We start from the raw sequence: 26,190 nt of genomic DNA, 5'->3' as shown, positions 1-26,190 counted from the left end.
TTGAGAAATCTGAGATTACGCTCTATGAGTAACGTCGGAGCGCACGACAAATACTGTGTTTAGTTAAAGGTACAATACAGAAATAATAATGCAAAGCGCAACTTTTCAAAAGGCAAAGTAAACTTTATTTATAACGTCGTACACAGGCACATATGAGGAGCAGTGGAATGCTGTAGAGGATCCAGGTATCTAGGGAGTTCTCCCTCAAGGACACTTGAACATGCAAACAGTCGATCAACACACAATAAACACATTGCATCTGTGTTCATAATCTATATTTACAGCACGCGACAAAGACTGAGTTGGCAAGTGGAGAGAGCTATTTATTACCTTCGCATTGAATATGCGGAAGGTTATGTTTTGATCGCCGTGTATTTATTTATTTATTTGTATGCGTGTTACTCGCATAACTAAAAAAGCATTAAACCGAATCGCATGAAATTTGGTGGGATGATTGGTTATTATCCGGGGACCATTTGATTAGATTTTGGGATCGATCGGGTCAAAGGTCAAGGTCATGGAAAGGTCAAAATCTTCTTTACCATAGCGCGGTCAATTTCTATCCAATTGGCAGGCAACTAATGCCAACATGTTCATAATTCAATGCCCAATCTTGTGATATGCGAAGGTATGCGCTCTACCGAGTGCCCGTTCTAGTTAATATTGTATTTATTTGGGGATTTTGTGATGCAAAAATACCACTTTTAGAAAAGTTGATGTATTTAAGTGTTTGCTTTTGCAAAAGATGGAAGATATTTAGTATTTTGAGTGCGTTTTTCGGGGGGATTTTTGTGTGAAGAGACTTTTAGTTTTATTATCAGTTGATGATATATTTGTCCGGCTCTGTATTTGTTGTGTGTGCAGAAGGCATGAAATACAGATTGAACTGCCGACTGTCATGAAGAGGGACTTCACGTGTGAGGGAGTAAACCGTATAATGTGTCATGATAAATGAAAACGGTATTTCGTACAGCTTTTTTTAAACAAGCATTTATCTTACAGCATAAGATCATTTGTGAGGTGATTTAGTAGAATATAATCCTTTGTTTTGAGACATGTGTTTTGCCAAAATGAACAAAAGGCTTCACTCGTGATAGAGACTAGCCAGCTAGTCTTTGAGAAGTGGCGGATGGTTGAATGCTGGTTTGCTCAGAGTGATATTTGACCAGATAGGAACACTCCTTTAATAAATACAACTTAATTAAGTCAAATAAATTAACTGAGAGATGGAAATTGCGTTGGCTGATGTAGAGCAGAGCACAGAAACAAGTAGAACAAAGTATTCCAAAGATAAATACTAATTAATTTAAGTTTATCCCCCACATAATCGAAATATCATCTGATTTAAATCTATTTATGACTCAGTGGCCCTCTCCAAGGCCTCGGGAGGCTCTTACCGTATCAGTTGCTAATATATACACATTTCCATATCCCCGCACATACTCGCGGCAACGTAAACATCTGATTGGTTATAAGGCTCTCCAATTCATGTGTGGACAGACTGTTAATATACTTATTATTACACCTAATTACACACCTGTAATTACAAACCAGTACATGCCGATGTAATTAACAGTTATAATACTGTGAATAATGATTTGACCTTTGGTTTCAGTTCAGAGATGCACACGTAATAAATGAATACACCAAATGAAATGTCTACATCTACATATTCAGTGCTTTTTTATCATTTGTCATTTCTTTCACCTCCATGAGGCTGTTGCTCCTCCCCTTTTTCTCCCCCGTGAGATGTTTTTTTTCCCGAGTTTCTTGGGGAGTTGTTCCTGATCCGATGTGAGGTCAAAGGTCAGAGGATGTCGTGTAGTGTACAGACTGCGAAGCCTTCTGGGGGTCATTTGTAATGTGTGATTCTGGGCTATACAAAATAAACTGAATTGATCTTAATGAGTTTCTAATTTATAGGTGACCCTGTTTGGCGGGAAGGCGTTTTAGTGCAATGTCACTCGACTTGAGCAGAACTCTACTGAGCCATGTGGACCCATGGGCAAACCTGGTTCCTACAGGACCCAGGCCCACATTGGGGCCTGCGGGTCCGTATGTCTTTCTCTTTTCCATCAATCCTGTTTTGGATCTTTGCTCTATCTGGAATAGGACCCATCAATAAATCAATGAGTCTTTATTTTTTCCACTGGTCCGCTTTGGATCAGGTCCAAAACTCTGGACCCACAGGGACATGTTTGGGTAAAAGTCAAATCTGCACCCTGAGAATCCTCCAGTGGCACACACATTGTGAAATGATGTGGAAAAGGGAACCGATGGGCTGAAGAGCTTCGTGAATTAACTATGACCCTGAGTTAACCTCAGACTAGTGGTCAGCCGTGGTATTACAGCGTGTTCTTCTACAATTGGAAACGCACGTTTCACACTCGGCGTTTCGCCGCTTCGATACGAAATGCAGGCAGCTCTGTTACGCAAGAGAGGCTCTTAATGGTTCTCAGCCCAAAAATAAGTTTATTTATATATAATATTTCGACTATCGTGTGTTTACGATCAATGTCACGTATCCACACAATTCTACCTCGGTGCGTATCTACGTCACGGCGTTCGAACCACTCGTGGTGCTTTTGCTATTTCTCAGTTACGTTTAAGTTTCGGCAATTGAAGTGCTTCGGTAAGTTTGGTAAAAGATCTATGGAGTTGGGTTTAAAAATGTGTTTCTTGCTTTTGGTTTCACTCAGGATATGAATATGAGTCGACTGTATTCGACCCCGCCTCCTCTCTGTGTGAACGTACCCCGACTTTGGATTCAACTCGTTTGTGATACGTCAGAAACAAACAGAGAAGAAGAAAAAAAAAATTTCTCCCGAAATCTAATTGACGATCCAGTGTGCTTTGGCAACCAGCTGTGGCACTCCTGCCCCCCCATGTACAATCTGCTGGTCCCGGAGCCCTGGCCCCCCCCCTTTTTAGCTTGACGGCCTCCATCCAGTTGATTGGGAACATATTTTTTTCGGAGACTAGGCTGGTCTTTGACAAATGTGTAAATATAATATGTGTAGTTTTCTTAAAATTGAAATTAATCCGTATTTGTCCTTTTTTTAATTTCGTGCACTCGGAATCATTCTATGCAAAACGAGCTAATTGAAGCATAGTGGAGCATATTTCCGTGACACACACTGTGGGAAGACGCCTCAGTCATGCAATAAACAAAGCATTGTTGTTGCGCCTTGGTTTCACGCCGAATAATTTAAATAAATTAATATATAAATTGCACCACAACAACGAGACACACGGCGATGCTACCTGCCCGTGTCGGTCACCGTGTGTTTCTGCTGCGTCGATCCCGCGGCTCAGGAAGAAAGAGAAGTGTTCGAACATTCCCCCGAGCGGCGTCGCTCTCCACGTTCAGGCCTTGTAGGGTTTGTTGACGACCTTGTCGATCCATCGCAGGAACCTGCTGACGCGCGTGTACACGCCCGGGAACGCGGGGTTACCGCAGCCGTGACCCCAGGAGATGACTCCCGTCAGCACCCAGCGGCCCCCTTCCCCCTGGCACACCAGCGGCCCCCCGCTGTCGCCCTGGCAGCTGTCCACGCGGTGGCGCTCCGACAGGCTGCCGGCACACAGCATGCGGCCGGTGAAGCGCTCGTGGTAGCGCCGCTTACACTTCCAGGAGGGCAGCAGGGGGACCCAGGCCTGGAGCAGCGTGCGGGAGTACTCCGATTCTGAGGAAGCAGACACGAGGACGGCGGCGTGAAGATATCTCTGTCAATAGAACCCTGTGTCTACAACGCATCGTCAACTAATATTGAATTATGACACAGGTGTCAAACACGGGTTCGGATATTATCGCAATATTTACCTTCGCATTGAAAATGCGGAAGGTTATGTTTTGATCGCCGGGTATTTATTTGTATGCGTGTTATTCGCCTAACTCAAAAAGTATTAAACCGAATCACATGAAATTTGGTGGGATGATTGGTTATTATTCGGGGACCATTTGATTAGATTTTGGGATCGATCGGGTCAAAGGTCAAGGTCATGAAAAAGGTCAACATATTCTTGAATCGCATGAAATTTGGTGGGATGATTGGTTATTATCCGGGGACCATTTGATTAGATTTTGGGATCGATCGGGTCAAAGGTCAAGGTCATGAAAAGGTCAACATATTCTTGAATCGCATGAAATTTGGTGGGATGATTGGTTATTATCCGGGGACCATTTGATTAGATTTTGGGATCAATCGGGTCAAAGGTCAAGGTCATGGAAAGGTCAAAATCTTCTTTTTACCATAGCACGGTCAATTTCTATCCAATTGGCATGCAACTAATGCCAAAATGTTCATAATGCAATGCCCAATCTTGTGATATGCGAAGGTATGCGCTCTACCGAGTGCCCGTTCTAGTTGATAAATGGAACAAAGCTGCCTTTTTATGTGGGATTTCGAGTCATTCAGTTTTTCCTGATCCGATGTGAGGTCAAAGGTCAGGGATGTCGTATGTGTACGGATTGTAAAGGCCGCTGAGGCAAATTTGTGATATTGGGCATTACAAAATAAACTGAATCGTCTGAATTTGGATAGAACAAGACAAATTCGTAATTTGTGATAGCCTATTGGACGATAAAAAAACAAAACTGAATTGAATTCCCTCAGGTAGATGTAGGTCCTGAGCAGAAAGAGGGATGAATTTTAACATGTTTGCAATATTTGTGCAAGGCTGAATAATGTTGCAATCAGCTTTTACGACAATAGTTGCTGTTAGAAGAAATGTGGTCCTTAATTAAACTGCCTAACTCCTCATTATATTACATGTCATTTAGCTTTTATCCAAAGTGACTTACAACCATGTTACATTCATACACTGTAGAACAGCTACAGGGAACAATTCAGTCAAGTGTCTTGCTCAAGGACACATGGACTAGGGCGGGGATTGAACCGCCAACCCCCTGACCACTAACCCAGTCGCTCTCACATCTCACAGATAAAATAATAAATAAAACAGTTATCGTTATTTATTTTATATTCCATGTCTGCCAATAGATCCCCCTAAAAGCTACGCACCGGCCCTTTAAGAGACCACGTTGCGATGAAAAGCTTGGTGTCCCCGTAGAGGTCGTGTGAGGGTCGTTTTACCTGTGATGCCCCAGCCGGTGATCACACAGGCCGCCGGCCTCTTCGCCCACTTGTTGCCCAGCACCGGCAGACACACGGCGCCAGTGTGAGGGTTGAACGCCACGCAGTTGCCCTCCGTGCCCTTGAGCCGCAGCAGGGCGATGTCGTGGTCCCAGCCCTGACTGTGGTACTTGCTGTGGACGACGATGCGTTCGGGCGACACGGTGCGTTCAAAGTCGTCCTGCTCCTCGGTGTGGTAGTCGCCCAGGCGCAACACGTAGCGGCTCGGGTCTTTGCCGAATCTAGAATACGTAAATGGAGGTTTTGGTAAATGCCCATCATTAAACAAGGAACTTTTATAGTCCTCCCACCAGCCAAAGCTCGTTATTGCTCCATGTCATCATCCATTCATACACTCAGGGTAGGAAATTAACATATTTTTAGGGGGCAATTTTTCCCCCCACTGACTGAAATTCAGGGGCATTTAAAAATAACTCGGGAGCACTTTTTGAAACCTGTGAAATAACATTTAACCGTTGTTAAAAAATAATAAATATACTTAATTAGGCTTACAGTATATGATACAGTGTCATTCAAATGGCAATAATAAGACTATTAGGCAATAATAAGACTATTAGGCAGTAGTCTACAGATTCAAAGTGTTTTCTTAGATTTTTAACAAAAAACAAACATCAATCAGACAATCATATTAAATGGTATTCTTATTTCTTTGTTGTGCTTATTGTTATTACATTTTTTTAAACAACTATTAACAATTATAACTTATTTCTTAGTTGTTGTTTTTTAATACAAAATTATATTTATTTATTGTTGTGTATGTGTACAAACAGGCAGTACACATAGGACACACACAACAAAGAACAGAAATAAAACGCTCTTAAATTATCTAAATTATGGGGGCATTTTCTGCCCCTCTAGTGACTTCAGGGGCAAAATTATATTTCTTAGGGGCCGTTTTGCCCTTTGCCCTTGTGTATTTCTGACTCTGTATCCACTGATGCAGGGTAGCCCCTCCCTCCGGTGGATGAACGGGTGTGACTCATCCGTTCACACCAAGCTGAGGGGTAAGTGAGTCACAAAACAAGCCAACATGTGTCCATTTTTAAGCGTTAACCATCATTTTTTTTGAAGTTACAGAAATCTAAATATAATAATATACGACAGGGAAACACTTCCTGAAACTATGGCTTTTTATTTTATTTTGTTGAAAAAAAGAAGAAAAAAATACTAATTATCTTACATTTTTGCAAAACTATATCAGCACCATGATCTGCTAAGAAGAAAAAAAAACGTGTCTTTGTTGTGTGCTGTAAATATAATATATAATATAATCTCATATGTAAAACAGTAACGAGGACATTGTTGCCGTGTTGTTCTGTGAACTGAATACGGGATTCGTTGTGCACCCCAACGTCCTAATTATAGAGCTCAAAACCAGATCTCTAAGTGATCTAATTGGTAACAGGTGCTTTCACAGGTGCATTCTGGGAGCAGGTGATGGATCATTGCGTGTGGTATTTCAAACGACACACACAGGCTTCTAGTTTTGAACGATGTATATATTCTAGATCAGTAGTTCTCAACTTTTTTAAAGTTATGTTCCCCCTGTGAAATATCTTTTTCAGCCGAGTACCCTCTGACCAGTGCAAAGCATTTTGGGTTGAAAAAAAGATGTAATAGCAGATTTTTGTATTTTTAATGCATACATAATTCAGTTCATGAACATACACTTATTTTGTATTTAATATTTATTAAAAAAACTTTTTACAAAGGCTTTTTTAATGGATACTGATTAAAAATATGCTTTAAAAAAATCTCACATACCCCCGAGAGGGCCTTCACGTACCCCCAGGGGTCCACGTACCACCATTTGAGAACCTCTGTTCTTGTTAACATGGAAATGGTGTGTTTTTAGAATTTAAAAAGTGTAAAGCAGACAATGTGCTGATGGTTCTGATGGTGTAATCGTGCCACAAGTGGCCAGTTTCTCTGTTAGAAATTCTCCCCGAAAGCCGCAATGCGCAGGTGTAATGTGACGTCATTGGGAGGGACGCGTGATAACAAGGCCGACCACTAGAGGGAGCTGTCTCTTACCTCTTAAAGCAGTGGGCGGCGGTCACAACCCAGCAAGGGTTGATGAGTGAGGCTCCACACAGAGGATGGCTTCCTTTAGACTGAGACCTGAGCCACAGAGACACCTGCCAGGGCCACTCACCCCTGAAATCACACACACACACACACACGCCAGAGTTAGGCTGTGAATCAGCTGCATGCGCACACAGTCGTGTTTCCATCACTTAAGAGGACATTGGCATTGCAGTCAGTGGGTTTGACTTTCATAAGGATGCCCTAACTTTAACCTGGACCTACTTTTACCAAGTGTTCACCTTTAACAATGTACACACTCTCCCCACAATGTGACTGTGTAGCCAGATGTGTGTATCCCCAACACAAGTCATACGGCTAGGACAGTAAACACCACGGAGGAGGAAGACACTCATCGCCCTGCATCGACTTTGTACTGTGTGAAGTGGCCTCCTCGTCACTTTAGCGTCTGCGAGTAGACCTGGAAAAAAAATAAAGCTGCGGTGTGGAGGGATGCACTACCAGCAGGGCGAAGAAGCCAGAGGAACACAGAGGAACCTAGGGGAACCCAGAGAAATCCAGAGAAACCCAGAGAAACCTAGAGGAACCCAAAGGAACCCAGAGAAACCCAGAGAAATCCAGAGGAACCCAGAGAAATCCAGAGAAACCTAGAGGAACCCAGAGGAACCCAGTGGAAGCCAGAGGAACCCAAAGAAACCCAGAGGAACCCAGAGGAACCCAGAGAAACCCAGAGGAACCCAGAGAAACCTAGAGGAACCCAAATGAACCCAGAGAAACCCAGAGGAACCCAAAGAAACCCAGAGGAACCCAAAGGATTCCAGAGGAACCCAGAGAAACCCATAGAAACCCAGAGAAATCCAGAGAAACCCAGAGAAATCCAGAGAAACCTAGAGGAACCCAGAGGAACCCAGAGAAACCTAGAGGAACCCAGAGGAACCCAGAGAAACCCAGAGAAATCCAGAGAAACCTAGAGGAACCCAGAGAAATCCAGAGAAACCTAGAGGAACCCAGAGAAATCCAGAGAAACCTAGAGGAACCAAGTGGAAGCCAGAGAAACCCAGAGGAACCCAATGAAACCCAGAGGAACCCAGAGAAACCTAGAGGAACCCAAATGAACCCAGAGAAACCCAAAGAAACACAGAGGAACCCAGAGGAACCCAAAGAAATCCAGAGGAACCTAGAGAAACCTAGAGGAGCCCAGAGAAACCCAGAGAAACCCAGAGAAACCTAGAGGAGCCCAGAGAAACCCAGAGAAACCCAGAGGAAGCCAGAGGAACCCAGAGAAACCTAGAGGAACCCAGAGGAACCTCGAGGAACCCAAAGAAATCCAGAGAAATGTAGAGGAATCCAGAGAAACCCAGATAGTTTGGCTGCTCTTTTTTCTTTTCCATCCAGCTAATGATTGTACTTTTTGTCCATCTTTGATTGCGGCCGTCGCCAAGCTTCTTTTTTTTCTTTCCTCATTTTTTTACAATTGAATGGAAGTTCCCATATTTTGAACCCGGAGTGGTGACGTTGATGCTTGTTTCTTTGCAACCAGAGGAGTCGCCCCCTGCTGGTCAGTAGAGAGAATGCACATTCTGAGACATTTCCACATCGGTTTCACCGACAGAACTGGAGGAACCTGGTTGTGCCATCAAAAATCTTTGATCTCAAAATAAAAAAACGTCACAAAACAAAACCCTGCGCTCTCAAAACGAAAAATCTACGAGTTGAGATTGGACGTAGGGGGCGGGGCTTCCGCTGCTGAATGAGCGAGGAGTTTCTATTGGCGGGTCCCTGCGTGCGTACACAAACCTCAGGGACTTGTCTCCTCCCACGATGCGGCGGCGGCGGCGGCGCTGGTTATTGAGTTTCGTGCCGCAGGTCTGCATCGCCGCGGCGGCGTCGCCCACGGCATCCAGAGTGTAGTCGCAGATCACGCCGGCGTCCTCGCTGTGGCGACAGTCCTGGCCGTCTTGACCCACGGCCGGACACTGGCCGAGGGACGTCTCGGCGCCCGAGCACCGGACGTTGTCCAAGAGGATGGGACCTTGACCCTCGCCGAAGTACGCCATCGATCGAGCTTTAGCCACGCCGCTGCACACAAAGACACACGGCATCGGGACCGTTGATCATACATGTGCAGTGGTCCCCAAACTAAGGCCCGCGGGCCGGATACGGCTCGCCTCCACATTTGGCCCGGCCCCCTGAACAATACCAGAGACGCATTATGATTGTTTTGTTATTATCTTCGCATTGAAAATGCGGAAGGTAATGTTTTGATCGCCGTGTATTTATTTATTTATTTGTATGCGTGTTACTCGCATAACTAAAAGTATTAAACCGAATCGCATGAAATTTGGTGGGATGATTGGTTATTATCCGGGGACCGTTTGATTAGATTTTGGGATCGATCGGGTGAAAGGTCAAGGTCATGAAAAGGTCAACATCTTCTTTTTACCATAGCGCGGTCAATTTCTATCCAATTGGCATGCAACTAATGCCAAAATGTTCATAATTCAATGCCCAATCTTGTGATATGTGAAGGTATGCGCTCTACCGAGTGCCCATTCTAGTTATTATTTTATCAATAGTGTTATTTATTTCCTGACTTTTTTTTCTGTGAAGATCCCAGAAAGGGTTATTAATATTTGGTTATGTGTGGCTTTCTGGAAAAAAATGTATGTTTACATTTAGGCACCCCTGCGATCCTCACACTTTTTCTGTTACAAACTGACACCCTGGCCCCCATCAGAGAAGGGAAAAGTTATGTGGCCCTCGCAGGAAAAAGTTTGGGGACCCCTGTACTTGTGCATGCTCAATACCTATCGGAATTCTCATGGTTTTTATCGAATGTCGTCCTTAAAACAGATAAAGTTGTACGGTTGCGCGGGTTCTCCGGCTTCCTCCCACAGTCCAAAGACGTGCAGGTGAACTGGAGACTCTAAATTGCCCGTCGGCGTGAATGTGATGGACCCTCAAGAGGAGAAGCGGTTTGGATAATGGAATGTAGGGAAGTCCTTGAAGGCGGAGATCATCTGGGAACCATGACTGTTTGAACCAATTTTTATGGCTATCTTATTTTTTACGCAGACATTTCTTGCGAAACCAAAAAAATGTCAACCTGCTGGTGGCACTAGACAAAAAGTCGATACTGTGGTTATTATGAATGTCTGCACACAGTTCCACAGCCATCTCCAGCAAAAAATATCCAACTCTAACAAGATATCATTGAACTTTCACAGGCTCATGCCCTCTGACCTTCTTGTTTCATGTCTCAGGTTTCGAGGCTCTTATTTTGAAGTTTACTCCTCATGCAGTTACCCGTGCTCCTGCTCCCCTCCCACTTCCCTTCTGGAATTTTTAACACTGCGTGAATCTTCCTGAGGCAAAACAGATACCAGTCGGGGGTGAAATGATACTCACGTGAATCCCAGCTGTCTGCAGACCACAGCTGCGTTGACATCATTCCAGTCGTCGTCGCACACGCTGCCCCACTGGCCGCCGATGAAGATCTCGACTCTGCCCTCCTTCCTGTTCTCCCCGGCAACCAACCGCACCAGAAGGCCTGCGAACAAAACGATTAACGTTTAGCGACTCGTCGTTATCGTTATCGATGTGACGGCGTCGCCTCGAAAAGCCACCGATGCGCGTACTGACCGATCGGGGTCAAAAGGCCCCGTATCTCGTTGGTATCGCCTCCCGTCTCGCAGAGGACGCCGACGTCCTCGTTGTGGGAGCAGTCGTGTTTTCCCAACTCGGAGTGGCTGCAGGCCAGGAGGCTGGCCTCGGTTCCCCGACACCGCACCTCGTCCAGGAGGATCCGCCCGCGGCCTTCTTGGTGCGCACCGTTAGGAGCCACCTTCGCCCGACCCCTGCGGACAACGCACACCCGTCTCTCTCTGGACACTCGTTGTAGGTGCAAACAACAACGTCCTTAAAAACTCAAAACCCTTCCGCGAGAAATATTTGTGTTACAGAAATGACTGATCTGGAAAAACAGAAATCATTTCCTGTAAATTGCAAATAAAATATACCGATAGCGTGCGTTCACACCAAAAACGATGAGATTTTTTCGCGGGACAGAATCCCATGAAAAGTCAACGTACAGACGCGCGTGGCTGCGGTTGACGCGATATTGTTCCGGGCGGCGCGTTTGGGCCGAAGCGTTTACAGCGCCGACATTTTCGGCCCTAGTTGAAATATTTCAACTTTGAGGCGGTAATCTCGCAACTCGGGCCAATCAGCTCTCGAGTTGCTCCGCGCGTCATCGCTGTCCCGCCGCTGTGGAATCAGAACAAGACGGACAATAATGTTATGAACACAATCACATATATTATATATTATAATGTTTATGAACACAATAACATATATTATAATGTTATGAACACAATAACATATATTATATAGTATAATGTTATGAACACAATAACATATATTATATAGTATAATGTTATGAACACAATAACATATATTATATATTATAATATTATGAACACAATAACATATATTATATATAATAATGTTATGAACACAATAACATTTTTTATATATTATAATGTTATGAACACAATAACATATTATATAGTATAATATTATGAACACAATAACATATATTATATAGTATAATGTTATGAACACAATAACATATATTATATAGTATAATATTATGAACACAATAACATATATTATATATAATAATGTTATGAACACAATAACATATATTATATATTATAATGTTATGAACACAATAACATATATTATATAGTATAATGTTATGAACACAATAACATATATTATATAGTATAATGTTATGAACACAATAACATATATTATATATTATAATATTATGAACACAATAACATATATTATATATTATAATGTTATGAACACAATAACATATTATATAGTATAATATTATGAACACAATAACATATATTATATATTATAATATTATGAACACAATAACATATATTATATAGTATAATGTTATGAACACAATAACATATATTATATATCATAATGTTATGAACACAATAACATATATTATATATTATAATATTATGAACACAATAACATATATTATATAGTATAATGTTATGAACACAATAACATATATTATATAGTATAATGTTATGAACACAAGAGCATATATTATATATTATAATGTTATGAACACAATAACATATATTATATATTATAATATTATGAACACAATAACATATATTATATATTATAATATTATGAACACAATAACATATATTATATAGTATAATGTTATGAACACAATAACATATATTATATAGTATAATGTTATGAACACAATAACATATATTATATATTATAATATTATGAACACAATAACATATATTATATATAATAATGTAATGAACACAATAACATTTTTTATATATTATAATGTTATGAACACAATAACATATATTATATAGTATAATGTTATGAACACAATAACATATATTATATATTATAATATTATGAACACAATAACATATATTATATATATAATGTTATGAACACAATAACATATATTATATATTATAATGTTATGAACACAATAACATATATTATATAGTATAATGTTATGAACACAATAACATATATTATATAGTATAATGTTATGAACACAATAACATATATTATATAGTATAATGTTATGAACACAATAACATATATTATATATTATAATATTATGAACACAATAACATATATTATATATAATAATGTTATGAACACAATAACATTTTTTATATATTATAATGTTATGAACACAATAACATATTATATAGTATAATATTATGAACACAATAACATATATTATATATTATAATATTATGAACACAATAACATATATTATATATTATAATGTTATGAACACAATAACATATATTATATTGTATAATGTTATGAACACAATAACATATATTATATATTATAATATTATGAACACAATAACATATATTATATATAATAATGTTATGAACACAATAACATATATTATATATTATAATATTATGAACACAATAACAGCGTTTAGATGTTCTGCTCTCGTAGCACTGGAAGCGGAAGTCTTTCAGACGTAACTTCATCGGTGAAAGTGACCGAGCTGTGTGAGCCTACGGGTGATGTCATGTATAAATATATATATATATATATATATATATATATATATGATATAAATGTCATGAACCACGAGGGCGTTAGTGTGTGGGATGTCCTCAACAAGTATAAAGCAGAACTAGTGGTGAGTTATTCCGTGGTGGATGTAGGAAATGATAACGGTCTTTACGGAGACGAGACACGGAGATAAGCCCCGCCCCTCGCGGAGCGCCTCGACGCTTATGGCGTGAACACGGCAAACGGTCGAGCGAGTAAACTCACGCTTTTTGGTCGCTTTTGGTGTGAACGCACCTTAAGGACGATCGTCTACATGGCGGCACGCGGTCCATCGTCCCCGCTGCGGACTACACACGCAATCACAGGGACGTACGCCGTCTCATGAGGCACGGAGGTGTTCCGCCGTGCTGCACTGACCTGAAGCCCAGCTGGCGACACACCACCTGTGCGTTGAACTCGGTCCAGTTGTCGTCACACACCGTGCCCCATTCTCCCTGGTGGTAGACCTCCACACGACCCTCCCAGTGGCTGTCTGCTCCCATCAGGCGAACTTCACCGTCTGCCGCCACAAAGGGGAAACACAACGACTTCACTAGAACACACACTCCTGTGAGTTGGGTGCACAATAAGTCTGGTATACTCATTTAAGAGTAAAGACTTTCCTCTTGATGGTCTTATAGTTAGGGCTGAATCAGGTTCACCTGGTCCCGCCCCTAGAGATGCTGCTACAGGTTTTAGGATACACTGAGCTCCTATCTCCTCTTCTCTCTCTCCTTATGGATGAATTTACATCTCTCCATCACACACTACTATCTGCTTCCTCCCCAGAGTCTTAGTGACTTCACATCTCATAGGGTCTTCGGACCCTATGAGACGGCATAGATCCTATCTGGCTCTGATGTCATGGCCCTGCTGACGCACTATATCAAATAAACTGAATTTAATTGAATATCGGTGTCTTTCAGCTCAGTTAGGGTCACAACATGCCTGGGAGGATTTAGATATCGAGTAAGTGCTGAGTCAAAAGAACTTGCTGTAGATTTGTTTCACCACCCGCACAAAAGGCTTATTTTTTACGAAAGAAGGCAAATTTGGTTCGTTTACGTACATTTCACACCTTAAAATTGGACAAATTTCCCCTTGGGGATTAATAAAGTATTTATCTATCTAAATGTGACAGCCGTGTTGCCTAACGACCCACATGTGACCTCAGCGACTCAATGTGTGAACGCATCTGCAGAGGTTAAGTTCCTGGGAATCCCCACCAGTCAGTCAGAGCTGAACAAACTTTGAGGACCGAAAGCAAAATGTGTTAAAACAATCGACAGCACGGCCGATTGCCTTTGACTTCGCACTTAAAATAACCAGAGTGGTAATGTTGCTGTTTCTGTCGTTTTGTTTCCCTTGGCAGATCATATTGAACAACAGGTCAGTTGCTTCGAGCAGAATTGATCCCGGGGTTGTCAGTGTGTGTTTTCCTTCCGTGGCTCTGACCTGTGTAAGGGTTGCAAGACACCCCGGCGTCCTCTATGTGGTCACAGTTGTGTTGGTTCCAGATGTTATGAGGACACTCCTCCAGAGAGAGTTCATTGCCTGAACACTGAACCCCATCCAGGAGGATGGGACCAACACCCTGGCCGAAGTGGGCCCAGGTCCATGCCTTGGCCACGCCCCTGATGGTCAGGACACACACACAACAACTAAACATCACGTTCCAAGTGTACAGGAGCACAAGGTGAAGTCACAAGGTCAATGTTCCTGCACCTGGTGTTCCTACTTGTGCATTTCTGCCGGAGTGTAGCGGGAAATTTCGTCATCAGGGCGTGCCCGTCACGCGGTATAGGGTCGTATTAATTATGCGTTTACATTTAATTACAATTCCTCCTGAGGAGTTTGGTTTATGGAGTTTTTCTGGTTACTTTTTGCCTCCGTGGTTCTTCACAGTACATTTTGTGTGAACGGCCATCTGGCGTTTTGGAGAATATTACAACTAACAGGTCATTAAGCTTATTAAAAGCCTTTGTGCGTGCTCACAAATATTATCTTCATCTGTTTGTACTCTGATCTCTGATGATCTGAGAGGAAGTCGGTCACAGTATATTGATGTAGGTACATCAAGTTAATGACTGTCTCTTGTGTCTGTAGGCAGGTAGACTGTCTACATCACAGGTGTCAAACACAAGGCCCGCGGGCTGAATTTGGCCCGCCACATGATTTCATTCGGCCCCTGACGACTTGAAAGATACGATCTCCTTTTTTTTAAAGAAAAAAAAGAAAAAACATCCTGTGCTTTTATTTTGAAGGTTTCAAATTAAATGGATTTATGTTAGAATATTAGAGACATTTTCTTATGTACAATATTTCTACACTCAAATAAACAACAATGAAATGCAAAGAGAGTTATTTAACTCAATGTTGGGGAGTAGTTTATACGTTTATATGTTTCAGTTACTACCTTTGAGGGCGGCCATGATGCTGATGTGGCCCACGGTGAACATGAGTTTGACACCCCTGGTCTACATGCACGTTACCTCAGAATGACAATCAGTTTTAATGTCATCTGACTCTCATTGTACAAAATACTTTACTCCTTTTCTAAAACCCTGAGAAGCCAATAGTTTGACCCTGACTCTTCTTCGTCGTAACGCAGTAGCACAGCAGTCGTTTCGTACCCCAGGCCCAGCTGTCGGCACACCACCTCGGCATCGACGTCGTCCCACCGATCGTCGCAGACGGTTCCCCACTTGCCATCGCGGTACACCTCGACACGGCCCTCAAAGTCCTCCAGGCCTCCCACCAGCCTCAGAGGGATGCCGGTGCCTGAGAGACAAAAGGAAGGGCAGCAACATCATCCACTGGGTCTCTGCAGTGGTGGGCATGAGCTATCTGAGTAACATCTAGTCCTTCCTTCACGGGGCGATGACACCCTGGGCTCACCTTCAGGTTCGGCACAAACCACCCCGGCCTCGTTGCCGTGGTTACAGTCGCCGGTGACAAACTTTCTGCTCCGGCACTCCAGGAGGGAATTCTCATTCCCTCGGCATCCCAGACGCTCGTAGTGGAAGACAGAACCCGGGCCGAAGTACGAATGCTGCAGGGCCGTCCCGATCTCACTGCGTGGGGCGGCAGACGCAAAGAGACGCTCAAGCAAGCTGCTACAGTCAAGAAAAACATGACGTCGCTTTATAGACAGACTTTAACGTATTTACACGAATGTATTTACATTAACCTGTTCCTGGACTTAACCCTCCTGTTACCTTCAAATGTACTAACATATTTTACCCATGGGGCCAATTTGACCCCAGCAATTAAAACCTCCAGAAAATGATTAGAATTAATATCGTTTCCCAAGTTTAAGTGTCAGGTACGTTATGTGTGTTTGTTGTCTACCTAAATAGCCTTTAAATAAATAAAAAAGTTGATATTTCTTATATGTTTTACACAGTGAAAAACAGCCGGGGGTCAAATTGAGCCCAAAGAACACCGATGCGTAGACGTTGTGTACAGGACAGTGAAAACATATCATCATGTGAATTTTATGTTTTCCCAGCTGTCCCCAATAAATTAGGAAAAGTCATGAAATGTGAAGCAAAAAAAATTATGTCAATCATTTAGAGACGTTAAACATTGAATGGTAATAGGAGGGTTAATTCTGTATATTCTTTTACCACCCTATGTGCAGTGTGCTTTTGTACAGTGTTTAAAAAAAATATTTAAATATATTTTGTATTGTTATTATTAGTGTGTTTGTTTTGTACCTCTGTGGACTCGGAGAGCCCTGCAAAAATAATTCCGTCTAGGCACAGATGGCAAATAAAAAGCCTTAAACCTTGAATGGTAGCTCCTCTATCTTCACTGCTCCCAAAGGAGGCTTGATGTTAAACTGGAAAATAGGAAATGGGTGGGAGCAAGAATAGCTGGAGACTTACAAAGTCTTCTACATCCTCAATGGTGTAATACCTTTCTGTGTATTTAGACTTTAAGCCTTGGGTGGGGTAAGTCGTGAGGCTTTGACTGATGGCCTACTGCGCTGTACTGTTCAGCATCGGTTCATCCTACTTCTATTCCTCCTTGCCTGTTTGCTAAAAAGGAAACTGCTGCACTCCATGCCATCCATATTGAATTAAAAGTAGTTCAATATGAGGATTCAGGAAAGATTGTGTGATGGTTGTGTTGGTGGGGATGGTGGGGAGTCAGGCAGAGGCATGCAAGGGGGTCAATTGGAAGAATGAATGAGGTCAAAGCAGTTCCTGAAGTGGCATCTCTGAAGCTCTTAGCTCAGAAATGTAATTACTGAAATGTAATTACATTTCTGAGCCGGTAAAGTTAGCCTCCGGCGTAGCGAGAGCGGCTTCATGTGCTGGCTTGTCGAGGAATAACATGACAAGATTTCCCTTAAAATAGTTTGTAGGAGTATTTTAAACAATAAAACCTAACTAAACTAAACCATTCCTATTCCTCCTGGACTCCCCAATGTAGAGGCAGTGAGTCAAACGGCATGAGCTGAAAACAAGTCACATGAGTTGTAGTTTTCAGTAAATTCATTGCTGTTCACAACCATGGCTTCAACGAGTTGTCTCCCCATGGGTGATGTCGTTAGTCCTCACCCCAGACCGAGCTGTCTGCATATGACGCTGGCGTCCCGGTCGGTCCAGTGTGTGTCACACACTGCCCCCCACTGGCCATTCAGATAAACCTCCAGGCGCCCACTTTTCTCCGATGACCCCCCTGCCAATCTGGCTGCACCTGCAAATGACACACAAGTAAACCTGTTACAATTCATGCGGTTTGTATCGGTCCTGCCGAGCCGGAGCTCGAACGCAAACCTGGCTGAGCATGGCCGAACCGTCCGCAATGTGCATTTGGCCCCTTTGTTGGACTGAAGTGACCTTTGACCTACCTAGGGTGTGATTGAAAGGTCTCTAACGCAGCGTTGTACGTCTAGGAGTCATCTGGGTTTTTGTCTTACAACTACTTTAATTCATGAAAGTTAACAAAGATATGTGTTGCTTGAAAATGTCTTGTTTGTTTGTGCTTAGCGTCACATCTGGTTACAAAAAAATAAGATGGCAACAGCCAAAAACCAAGATGGGTACTATTAAAAACCAAGATGTGTACGATCAAAAACCAAGATGTGTACTATTATAAACCATGATGTGTACGATCAAAAACCAAGATGTGTACTATTATAAACCATGATGTGTACTATTATAAACCAAGACGGGTACTATCAAAAAACAAGATAGATCCATATGCCCTTCCATCTATCCATCCATTTATCCATCCGTTCATCCATAGCCCCACACATATACCCTTCTATCCATCTATCCATGTCCATCCATCCATCCATCCATTCACATGCCCTTCCATCCATCCATCCGTTCATATGTACTTGCCACTCTTCATCCATGCTCAGACACCCGGGGGCATCCCTTGGCTCACCCTGATGGCAGTCGCAGTAGGCCCAGCCGAAGGCACCGGAGCTCTGCCTGATGAAGCACCAGGGGTTGGCCTCTCGGTCCGGGTTTCGGCAGAAGCGGTGGTCCCCCAGGCCTCGGCTCGGGTACTGCCGCACGTAGTCCGGGAAGTCTGTCCACTTCAGGCAGGCGGAGCCGGAGTCCGTATGGGAAACGGAGCCGTTGTAGTAGCCCAGCTCTGTGAATCCTTCCGAACACGGGAGGTGAACTGCAGAAACAGACCAACCCTCTGGTTAGTCATCTACTCTTAAATGACATGAGATGAATATTAATAAAACAATGAGCTTTGAGATTCACAAATCAGTATTAACTACACACACAAGACGGTGAAAATGATGATATTTAATAATTAGTCCAGACGGCGTGTCGGTGTTTCACCACCTTTCTTTTCTCAGTGTTGATGTAAACTACAAAAGTGTATCGTAACAACATAGAAAACATATGAGCAGCTTATAACATGTGACACACTGTTGAATTAGCCACCAATGAGCTCCACCAATGAGCTCCACCAATGAGCTCCACCAATGAGCTCCATCAATGAGCTCCACCAATGAGCTCCACCGCTAACAGCGTGCACCAGCACCTGGTGGTGTCCACAGGGACAGCGGTGCAGCAGCTGCCACCCTTTCTTCCTATAGAGAGTTTTCCTTTAATAATGGCCAGAATTTTTCATTTAACCTCTTTAATAATGTCATAAATGTTATAAAAAACACTCCCCTGCAAATATTTCAGAATAAAAGCCTTGTGTTAAAAATGGAGTTTAAAATGAATATATTTTCGACGTGTTCTACAGATGCAGAGATACGAACTGTCGCAATGTTGGTGATGATCTCTTCCTAAACTGACTACGTTTTTTACCTGTAAAGACAAATGTTTATTTTGAAAAGACTATATGCATGTGAAGGGCTGAAATGGACACTTGTTGCTGGATATACGGACCGTTTTATGAGGATATACTTAAGAATATGATATTCAATTTCTAACAGATCCCCTGAAATGCTACACACTGGCCCTGTAAAGTAAAAAAAAAAGGAAATTAAATAATTGTACAAGACTATGGTCTTGTTACTTTCATTGAAGTAAAGGATCGGAGTGCATCTTTCCTCTCTACCTCTCTGTTCCACTGCATGGTTTAATGGTGGGAAAAAACATTTTGAACATTACCTGGACCAAAGTCACGAGCTTACACCATCCTCTGAGATGAATGAAGGGATTTAAACTCCATTAGGATCTTTATATTTGCTCCAGGAGGACACTCATTTGCTAATTTCCTGTTTTCACACTCTATCGGTGGGGTCAGAAGCCGTCCTCAAACCCGTCCTCGGGTTAAGCTTAAAACAAGTTATATGAGGCGATACACGTCACACTTCACGCATTCATCTGGTGGGCAGACGGTGGTTTAACGAGACAATGCTGACATGAAGGGAAGGCACCTCATAGCAACCAGAAGCACCGGCAACTTTAAAACAGCTTCCTGGGAAGACGCTATGACACGAGTTCACACACACACACACAAAGGAAGAGCAGGAACAGCCCTGATGCTCTCCTACAGACTGTAACTCATCTCTGGCACATGTAGATTCTTGTCGATTGCAACACAGCTTGCCGAGCATTAAAATGCTCGACGGGCAACTTGTCCGTTTTTTTTTCTCTTTTCTTCCAGCGGGAGAATCTGACAGGCATGAAGTCAGAGAGGCCTCGTGGCCATAAGTCACGAAGCCTGGAAATCAGGGAATCTACAGGGACCTCAACTGTGACCGAGAGCGATGTAGGCACAGGATTGACACACAGGCTGCTGCTGGTGGTGTGTGTGTGTGTGTGTGTGTGTGTGTGTGTGTGTGTGTGTGTGTGTGTGTGTGTGTGTGTGTGTGTGTGTGTGTGTGTGTGTGTACAGGAGAGAGAGCGAGCAGAGAGACTGGAAAGAACAACGGACAGAAGGAGCATAAAGGCCATACTGTCGGCTGCAACCTGCATCGGACTTCTTTCGTCCGAGGCACGCTCACGTGCACGCTCACGTGCACGCTCACATGCACGCTCACATGCACTAAAAGTCACACGGTCAGTCGTCTCTGATTTCAACACACACGCAGAGGGAGAGACTTCACTCCTCTGTTATCTTTACATCAGAGGTTCTCAAATGGGGGTGCGTGTACCCCTGGAGGTACGTGAAGGTACTCCAGGGGGTACGTGAGATAAAAAATATATATATATAAAATTAGCATCAATTAAGATTGTCATTTTTAAAATATTCAATCTTATATTCTTATATATATATATATTTATATAATTATTATTTTTTAAACCAAAAATGCTTGCGCTAGTTGGGAGGTACTTAATATACAGGACTGTCTCAGAAAATTAGAATATTGTGATAAAGTTCTTTATTTTCTGTAATGCAATTAAAAAAACAAAAATGTCATGCATTCTGGATTCATTACAAATCAACTGAAATATTGCAAGCCTTTTATTCTTTTAATATTGCTGATTATGGCTTACAGCTTAAGAAAACTCTAAAATCCTATCTCATAAAATTTGAATATTTCCTCAGACCAAGTTAAAAAAAAGATTTATAACAGCAAAACAAAATCAAACATTTGAAAATGTGTTTCCAGGTGTTTCGAGTTAATTAGACGATTCAAGTGATTTGTTTAATACCCTACTAGTATACTTTTTCATGATATTCTAATATTTAGAGATAGGATATTTGAGTTTTCTTAAGCTGTAAGCCATAATCAGCAATATTAAAAGAATAAAAGGCTTGCAATATTTCAGTTGATTTGTAATGAATCCAGAATGCATGACATTTTTGTTTTTTGAATTGCATTACAGAAAATAAAGAACTTTATCACAATATTCTAATTTTCTGAGACAGTCCTGTAATTCATCCACAGGGTGGACATCACTGGAAAAAGGTTCTGATGACATCGGACGATGAGATATTAACGATCTGAATTTCATATCGAGAGCCTTTAATTCCTTAAAAAATCTAAAAGGCAACTATATATAAGTTATTCCTGAGACATCGCATTAACGAGGATTGGATGACGTGAACTTTGACTCCCATATTCCTAAAATGTGGCATTCCCTAGAATGAGACCTCTCGTTCATGAAGACTCACCTGCACTCTGCGCAGTATCCAAGTGTCCACCTTCAGTGACCTGTAAACATTTAAAAAAAATAAAAGCCATGGAGCAAATATAGTTGTCTTTATGCAAAGAGGTTATGAAGCACCAAACACATGTTACTGTGTGGCCTTCGCACTGTTTTCATGCCACGCACACCTTTCATCAAAGTCGAGCCCATGTGAGGATTTCCTTGTTGTAAAGTTGTAGAACTGACTTTGCCACTTCGTTGATGTAAACAGTGTCTTATGAGATTATGCGTCATTCACAATGCCGATCTCTCGTTTCCAGACATTCACTGTCTACACCCGCTCATATGACAAAGACAACACATCAAAGGAGAAGGAGTGTATCGATCTGTGTGCCCAAGAATAACCTCTCATACGCCCGACCTAGCGGCCTGATATTTACGGTGCGCCTTTGTAACCTTTGACCTCTCCTCCCCGTCCTGAAGAACCAGACTCCTTTGGGATGAACAGATTTCACGACTCCTCTTCACTTCACAGACATTTGTGCCGATGTAAATATTGAGTGAACAGTGATAGTATTTATTTGTTTAGATACCAGCTGGTGATGAGGAATGAGTTCACGAGCAGGTAGGTAGACGGGTAGGTAGACGAGTAGGTAGACGGGTAGTTAGACGGGTAGATAGACAAGTAGGTAAACAGGAAATTAGACAGGTAGGTAGACAGGTATGTAAACATGTAGGTAGACAGGTGAGTAGACAGGTAGGGGGGAACGTCAGCTGAAGTCCAGCTGGAACTCTTCCACCTGCCTCGCCTGAAGAGCGCTGCGGCGTTTCGATAACGAGATCTGAATCAAAATACAAGAGGACTTTGACCTGCTGATAATATTCAGCCAGAAGCTCGTGGCAACCCGGCGGCTGCAGGGCGCGCCGGACGAGACCTGAGACTACGAGTGAGACTACGAGTGAGACCACGAGTGAGACTACGAGTGAGACTACGAGTGAGACTACAAGAGAGACTACGAGTGAGACTACGAGTGAGACTACAAGAGAGACTACGAGTGAGACTACGAGTGAGACCACGAGTGAGACCACGAGTGAGACCACGAGTGAGACTACGAGTGAGACCACGAGTGAGACCACGAGTGAGACTACGAGTGAGACCACGAGTGAGACTACGAGTGAGACCACGAGTGAGACCACGAGTGAGACCACGAGTGAGACCACGAGTGAGACCACGGTGAGGCCTGAAGGAGCCGACCCTCGGCCTCCATGTGACGCTACGTGCCGCCGGGCGGAGGAGGGCAGGAAAGACACCGTTTCAAAACGGTTACACATCTTCCACCATGTGAACAATGTGGCAACCCCTCAAAATACTCACAGACTGCATAGTTTCTACACAGTAGAGGGAGGGGGGGAGGCAGTTCATCTAACAACAACAACCCAGTAAATACACGATTCCGACAAGTTGTCTTTCGCCTGTTGGAGCACCGGAAAAAGACTAAACCGTGACGTTAACGTCCTCTTCTGGAAGCGGATCAGTCGATACTCCTCGATACGCCGGTATCCGAGCCATGTCCTGAGACTATTAATAATCTGAAGTGAGCAAGCAGATACACGGGGAGGGCCGAGGGTTATGTGTGATGGAAGTGTTACGCATGCGGGTCCCCGCTGGTCCCCGTTTAGACTTCCCTTCCATCTCTCAGCCCGATGCTGAGGGCCTCACGGGGATCTGTGTGAGCTGCTCCGCCATGTTTAACTGAGTGGAATGAGGGGTTTTTTGGGGGCCTGTGATATTTTTTTTAGAGCTCTTCTAGTTTCCTCCAAATTTCCCAGAAATAAATGCGTCTGACGGGGAAAGGCAAGTGTAATTCAGTGCAAGTGCACATCAGTCCACATGCACAGACTATGAAATCAAGCATTGGCATCTTCTTATGATCTAATGGTCTATAAAGGTGGACTGTGGATGATATTTCAAGGAAATCCTCAAAATTATCAACAACTGTTAAGAAACTCAAAGTACCTCAGATTATTATATAATAGGGCAAACACAAGTTATTTCTCACGAGAATCATGATGAAAGTTCTAGAATAAAGCTCGTAAACATCAGCTTTATATAGGCGGGAGGGTGTGTGTGTGTGTGTGTGTGTGTGTGTATGTGTGTGTGGGGGGGTCGGATTTACCTCTGCCCACGCGCACAGGGCCAGGAGCAGCCAGCAGCGGCACACGGAACCGGGCGCGACGTTGTTCCGGTCCATCCTGCCGTCGGCACCATCTCCTCCGCGCGCACGTCCACCGGCTTCCCCCGGGGCCGGAGGAGCTTTCCCCCCCCGCGACCGACAGCCAGTTGACGGGTAAACACCGCGGGAGACACCGGGCGCGCTCCGCTGCGCTCTGAACGCGAGTCTTGACATCCAACCCGCTCTGGAGCTAAAAATGACGCGCAGTTGGCGAGGAAGGACTCCCCCTCCCCTCTCTCTCTCCCTCTCTCCTTCTCTATTACGCGCGCGCTGCTGAGAGGTGGTTCCTCTTTTAAATGATCGGTGTGACGCCCTCATACTCAGCCTCTGTGAATGATTGACCTGAGCGCGTTACGGTCGCCTTATGACAGCCCGATACATAACGCACTCGGGTCAGAGACAACGTGAGGATACAAGAGGTCCTCGAAGAGCTGTCAACAGCAAGGAGGCAAGCAGTTCCGGTTCTGATGGAGAAAACCCAAAGAGACTAAAGGCTGCTGAGCATTTAGGCAAACCACGGGATGCAGGACTCATCCAGACTCATCCAAACACATCTAATTACATCCAAGACTCATCCAAACACATCCAAAAACATCTAAATACTTCTAAATACATCTAAATGCCTCCAGACACATCCAAACACATCTAATTACATCCAAGACTCATCCAAATACATCCAAATACATCCAAAAACATCTAAATACATCTAAATACATCCAAACACATCCAAACAAATCTAATTACATCCAAGACTCATCCAAATACATCTAAATACATCCAATCATCTCATTCGGTGAATGGATATGATACCTGTGACTCTTGTGATCTCACTTAAAGGTAGGTAGGCAGGCAGGTAGGTCAGTAGCCAGTGTTGTAGACAGCTAGGATCGTAGACAGGCAGGTAGGTAGACAGGTGGGTAAAAACCTGTGACAGGAAGCAGTTAGCTGAAGCAACTGGCATTGGCAACTGGATCTAAGTCCGGGCCGGTCCCCCCCTCGTTGCTGGGGGGTTGTGCTCGGTCAGTAGCGCCTTCAAAGGAGTACTGACGGGTTCCTAAAGGTAGCCGCCGCTCAGCAGGACCTGCCGGCCTTCAGAGCCCGACAGGTCTCTCGTGGAGCAAGGTGTGGTCGCGTGTCGTCTGACACTTACTGATGGTGACGATCGGATACCCGGGAGACAATGGAGCGGTAGTGGAGGTCCACATCCTGTCACTGTAACACCACCACAGGAGATAAGCAGGGCGAGGCCACCACCTCTCTCCGGATCGGGAGGGGGGTTGTTTTTCCTGGCGACCCTCTCACAAACACAGATAGAGGGTAAAGCTTGATCTTCGATCCTATCATCAAAAGCTTTTCGGCGTTCCTCTCGGGGGTCCGAGGCCTCAGATGCTTCTGGACTCGGGAGACGGATGGCAAAGATTGGGATAATCTCTCAGAACCACCCTGCAACAACAGCACCGATCAGAGACGTCAACAACAACATAAACAACAACAGAGAGCACCTCCAGGCACTGGGATGCTTTGCAAAGGCCCTCGACTTGCATTTTGTTGGATGTATCAAAGAAATCAAATGTAAAGTTCCTGAAGAAGAGAAAGTCTGTGAGTCCATCGAGTGGTGAGGACCTCGGTCCCCCGTTACCGAGGTATGAAAGAGACCCTCTTTGTTGTTTCCTTCTCTGAAGTGGTTGGACTTGTTGGTCAAAGTCAACAAGATATCCAGATTATTTATCCACACACACACACACACACACACACTCCTTTAGCCCAAACCGAGAAGCAGATGGGTTTTTTCGGGTCCTTTAAATCTGGTGATTGGTGGTTTTAAATTAGGATATTTTGGTTAAACAATAGAGTGGAATACGATGTTGGTTTGAATTGCAGATGTTCAGCCTTGATTTATAAAAGCGTTTGTATTCATTTGACCTCAATCCAGCACCAGGAGCTGTCCAACCTGTTCCATACCGCCGCCTCACAGCACCAGTGTGGCCTACTGGCGACTGGCTACTGGCTTCCTGTCAATGGGTTTGGGATGGAACTGGGCTTCTATATTTCCTCATTATGGAGATT

At 43.3% G+C, this 26,190-nt stretch overlaps 1 protein-coding gene across 1 annotated transcript; it reads right to left on the bottom strand.

Annotated features, from left to right (window-relative positions):
• Positions 1-108: 108 nt before the first annotated feature.
• On the bottom strand, positions 109-24,794 carry si:ch211-51a6.2 (neurotrypsin). The gene is made up of 14 exons (XM_056436039.1): positions 24,067-24,794; positions 21,915-21,954; positions 18,762-19,004; positions 17,927-18,065; positions 16,257-16,432; positions 15,992-16,139; positions 14,814-14,992; positions 13,737-13,878; positions 10,845-11,059; positions 10,611-10,752; positions 9,000-9,281; positions 7,191-7,313; positions 5,097-5,377; positions 109-3,686 (listed from the first exon to the last, which is right to left on the bottom strand). Exons 1-14 carry the CDS (start codon positions 24,439-24,441, stop codon positions 3,367-3,369), a joined length of 2,805 nt encoding a protein of 934 aa, XP_056292014.1. The 5' UTR covers positions 24,442-24,794; the 3' UTR covers positions 109-3,366.
• Between the last annotated feature and the right edge of the window lie 1,396 nt (positions 24,795-26,190).

This window comes from Pseudoliparis swirei, chromosome 17 (genome assembly GCF_029220125.1).
Source record: "Pseudoliparis swirei isolate HS2019 ecotype Mariana Trench chromosome 17, NWPU_hadal_v1, whole genome shotgun sequence".
In the NCBI taxonomy this organism is placed as follows: Eukaryota; Metazoa; Chordata; class Actinopteri; order Perciformes; family Liparidae; genus Pseudoliparis; species Pseudoliparis swirei.
This window is presented reverse-complemented; position numbering and strand designations above follow the sequence as displayed.